The following is a 4,231-nucleotide window of genomic DNA, read 5'->3' as shown; positions in this document are numbered from 1 at the left end:
GCTTGGCGGCTGCAGCAGACTGCGGGAACGCTTTGGCAATGACTGCGGTAGCCAGAGCCTCGAGATCTTTCGGGTAGGGGGAGCAGGAGGCGTCAATGGGTGTAATCTTCGTTAGATATTTAGAGTAGAACTTAGGTCTGCCTGGCACCTTCACCCCTGCGGCCTGTTCCTTAACCATCGTCAACAACCCATAGATTATATCGGAAGGACTGTCTGAGGCGTTAGTGAACCGAACTCCCCAAATGCCTCGTCCTATTTTCTCTTTCATAAGCGTGAACCGCTTTACCTCCTTGACATCCACCTCATCGCCGATATTCTTCAACGCATCACCCACAACGACAGGAATCGCAGTCGAATTGCCGGCTTCAGATTCTGATTTGCTCTCAGTCCCTTCCAACTTCTCCGGCAAAGATTTGGGCTCAGTCCCTTCGATGAAGGCCAAATACTTCTCCAGTAAATGTATCATCTCAAAAGCGCACTGCTTCTTCATACCGGAAAGAATGAGGCCTCGGAAGCCCGAGGTTGCCTGCCGCTTTCGGGAGTTCTTGGATTGAGTGCCCTCTCTCTCTCGTTTTCCGGACATGGACATTTAGGCGTTTTTTTACCCTCTATGTGATGCGATTGAACAGACACGGTTAACAGGGAATGCCTTCATGTAGGTCGATGTCCGTATGCGAGCGGCACAGTATTTTGACTATCGTCGTGGTGTGCGTGTGCATATGTTTGACCTCCCAGCCCTCTCGGGGCTCTTCTCACAGAAGGCCGTCCCAACCCGAGTCCGTGTGGATACAGCCGGTCGCCATGACTTCCGGGCCGCGCGGAAGCGACGGCCATCTCCATCGCCGGTTCGACCGACGCCTCAACCTCTGCCAGCAGCTCAACCAACACCTCAACCGGCACCTCCACCAGCACCTCGCACCAGAAGAGAACAGCGGCGTGTTCAGTTTAATGAGGAAGCCTTACACTCGTTGGCGTTGAAGGCGCTGGCTGAGAGCCCCATGGGGTTGGAGCCGGAGGAGCTGCCTCCAACCAGGGGTGCCCCTGAAAATACGAATCACCCGGGTACGCAGGCGGAGACGACGTTTTCGCCACCAAAGGCTCGCGTTGGCGAGTTCACAGGTTTCTTCCATGAAGGCCCCTTCGTTCCGGGACAGATCTCATCTCCGTTCCCGTGCGTCCTGCTTGACCCTCGAACGACTCGTGGCGTTTCAAAGCCTCTGCCAACTCCCATTGAGAGACGGATGGGAACCACTCAGACAGTGCGTCCTCTGGGTGAAGGCCATCAATGGTGCGATGGCTCCGCAGGGACTTTCCGGGGTCCTACACATTTTCGATTCGAACGAGACGTTTCTGTGCGACGGCATCTGGCAATGTGGTTGTCCTCGGTCGCCCACCCTAACATGACCCACTCTCTACTTGAATGGAATGTGACGTCGTTCTATAGTATCCCGCAATCATGGCCTGCTGACTACTTGCAGAACCTCAAGTCAAGAGAGCTTCAATTTCAGGACGGCCGATCAGAAGCTATTCAGCTCTTCAAAACTGTCGTGGCCGCAAAACGCATACAAAGGGCCTGGAGGCGTCGCCAACGCGGCGAGCAGGCGCCGTCAGTGCAAGAGGGCGCCCCCCCCACCACGAGACCAGATCGGACAGAACTCGTGCCCACTGAGACTGACGAAATCGTCGATGGCCACCTGCAGGAACCGACCAAGGTTCTTTTCGAGCACTCTGTGGAGATGATGGCAGCTGGTGATATCTGGGACGACTTGGACCGAAAACGAAGGACCGCTCTCCAAGCCCGTAGACGGCAAAAGGCCGACGTGGAGGAGCCATCACCGAAGGCACCGACATCCAAGGTAGACGTGAAAGAGCCATCACCACAGGCACCGACATCCAAGGTAGACGTGAAAGAGCCATCACCACAGGCACCGACGTCCAAGGTAGACGTGAAGGAGCCATCACAGGAGGCACCGGCATCCAAGATAGACGTGAAGGAGCCATCACCAGAGGCTCCCACATCCATGGTCGACGAGACCAGCCCTATCTCACGGCCGTCCCCTCTGCTCGTTACGCCGGCAGAGTCGTCTGCAGAGGCTCCACGACAATTTTCTGGAATCGTAGACGGTCCATCCGAGCAGTATGTAGAAGTAGAGTATCCCTCTGTTCCAACAGACGATGTGCCATTATCTTCCAATGTATCTGACGCTCCACCTGAATCCTCCGAGGAGTCTCTTCACGAGTCTCGAGCGGCCTTCGAGTCGACACCAGTGGATTGGAACGCGCTTCGGTTGCAGGCACTCTCGAGGCGCCGAGCGTTCAGGCAGGAGGGAACTCATCACCTCGCCATGACACGTGAGACGTCGAGCTCAACCGAAGGCCAGTGCGGTCAACGGCCTGAAATTTATCATAAACTGGGTATGCGGTCTGTGGTCATCACGGAGGAGGAAGAACCGCAAGAGGGTAAGTGGTTTCCGGTGAAGAACTCCTACAGCGTGCCGGATTCCGACGAGGAGGAGATGCCTCGGCCGGTGATTCCACAAGGTTATTTGAAACACAAACGAGCCCTAAGGGAGGCTCAGACAGCCAAAGTGCGTCGATTGTGACTCTTTAGAAAATAAACGAAATGTCGGGCTCTGAAGTCCATACCTCAGACCTCTCAGAGGAGGAGTTTGAGCCTCGAGGTCCAAATCCCAGTCGCTCTACGCGTGGACGTTGGCTCGGGTCCCAAACGGATGAGGCGAACGATGCGGTTTTTTGGGGTGATTCGACGTGGAAGGACGAGAACGAAGACGAGGACTGGCAGGCTTCGGAAAACGAAAACGAGGGTGACGAGTTCGACTCAGACTTCCTCGACGATCCCACTGAGTCAGAAGCGGACACCGAGGAGGACGAGCCCCGGCGCAAGCGGAGACGAATGGATCCGCGAGCGGAGGAGAAGACCCGCAGACGGCTTCTGTCTGGAATTTTAGCTACAAAAAGGCAATCCTCTGACGCTGGTAAGGAGCTACGCGAGGCGCTCCTAAGCCGAGTTCGCCGTGCCAAACAAATCAAGCAGATGCTGGAAAAGAACGCAGTTCAGCGCGCCAAACCTCCAGGGCCCGCACCACTCACCAGCAAGAAGAAGCGCAGCAGCAAACCCAGTCTGGACTGGACGCAGGCTGACCACCTGGCTGAATATGAGCGCTCAGTTGGGGATTGTGCGGAGAGGTGCAGACAACGGGAGAGCGAAGCCATGTGGAAAGCCGTGGTTGCGACACAGCCCAAACAAGCTGTACACCTCTACAGTGGGCGAGCCGAGATGATGATCTCCTGGGATTCACACCGCCTCATCGAAGAAGAGGAGGCACGTCTGAAGGCCGCAAACGAGCCTACGTGGGCAGAGCGTGAGCGCCAACTGCGTGATCTGTCGATATTCGTCGACTTCGCAAACTCAGCAAGAAGCTCCATCCCCGATGCCTTCGTCGGGTTGACTCGGCCGCAGATTAAGCCCAAGCCCATCTGTCCGATTATGGGCACGCCTGCGAAGTACTTCGACCCTTTGACCAAGCAGTACTACTCCTCGCTTGAAGCATTTAGGACGATTAGGCAGAGCTATCACGCGGAAATCGACGCCATCGCTTCAGATTACCTCTCGCACATAGAAAACCTGCTCTTCGCCCACTCCGAAGAGGATGCTCGCCTGCGGTCGATCAGTACCAGCGTGTACGGGCTCTCCTGGTCGCCTGCAGGGGAGGGCGAGAGCACTGCTCGGTACGCTAATCCGATGGACATGCAAGGCATGATGTATAGCGGCATGGGGGCTTCCTTTGGGCAAGGAGAGATGGACTTTACGTTTTACGGAGCGTGAGCAGAGAGTGTTGATGAATTGGTGGACTTCGCCATCAGGACTTTCATATCACGTTTTACGGAGTGTGAGCAGATGAATTGGGGACTTCGCCAACAGGTCTTTCATATCAATAGGACTGTCGCATTGACGTTGGTAAGTTCTCAAAGTTAAATTGCATTAAAGACATTAAAGAAACGACAATTTCATATTAATCGCAGCTAGTACCCACTTTCAACTATGTGCTCCAGCTCCGGAATTAAGTCCTTAATGTTCACACGAGTACGTCCTCCGTGATACCGAATGATCACTTCGTTATTCTCCAAACACGGTTCCGTCCCTTCGAACTCAGCACACTCAGTAGGTTCGGGCTGACAGTACGGAGAGGAATCGTAGAGTGCCTGGAGA

General features: G+C 55.0%; 3 protein-coding genes across 4 annotated transcripts; 2 read left to right on the top strand and 1 right to left on the bottom strand.

Annotated features, from left to right (window-relative positions):
• On the bottom strand, nt 1-589 carry KVP17_004516 (uncharacterized protein; the record flags this gene model as incomplete). Of its 2 annotated transcripts, none has more annotated exons than XM_068522760.1 (1): nt 1-589. In XM_068522760.1, a coding segment is annotated over one exon (589 nt), but the record flags the coding sequence as incomplete, so codon positions are not given. The 2 variants fall into 2 exon arrangements, with proteins under 2 accessions (XP_068377121.1, XP_068377122.1); XM_068522761.1 differs by having other exon boundaries at nt 21-589.
• A 130-nt stretch (nt 590-719) lies between these two features.
• On the top strand, nt 720-2,603 carry KVP17_004517 (uncharacterized protein; the record flags this gene model as incomplete). Its single annotated transcript, XM_068522762.1, has 1 exon — nt 720-2,603. The coding sequence occupies one exon, from the start codon at nt 720-722 to the stop codon at nt 2,601-2,603; it is 1,884 nt and encodes a 627-aa protein (XP_068377123.1).
• Nucleotides 2,604-2,623: 20 nt separating this feature from the next.
• On the top strand, nt 2,624-3,847 carry KVP17_004515 (uncharacterized protein; the record flags this gene model as incomplete). The annotated part of the gene is made up of 1 exon (XM_068522759.1): nt 2,624-3,847. The coding sequence occupies one exon, from the start codon at nt 2,624-2,626 to the stop codon at nt 3,845-3,847; it is 1,224 nt and encodes a 407-aa protein (XP_068377120.1).
• Between the last annotated feature and the right edge of the window lie 384 nt (nt 3,848-4,231).

This window comes from the organism of the source record quoted next, assembly GCF_019968985.1.
Source record: "MAG: Porospora cf. gigantea B chromosome Unknown PgB_NODE_2041_length_4231_cov_100.846, whole genome shotgun sequence".
Classification (NCBI taxonomy): Eukaryota; Apicomplexa; class Conoidasida; order Eugregarinorida; family Porosporidae; genus Porospora; species Porospora cf. gigantea B.
This window is presented reverse-complemented; position numbering and strand designations above follow the sequence as displayed.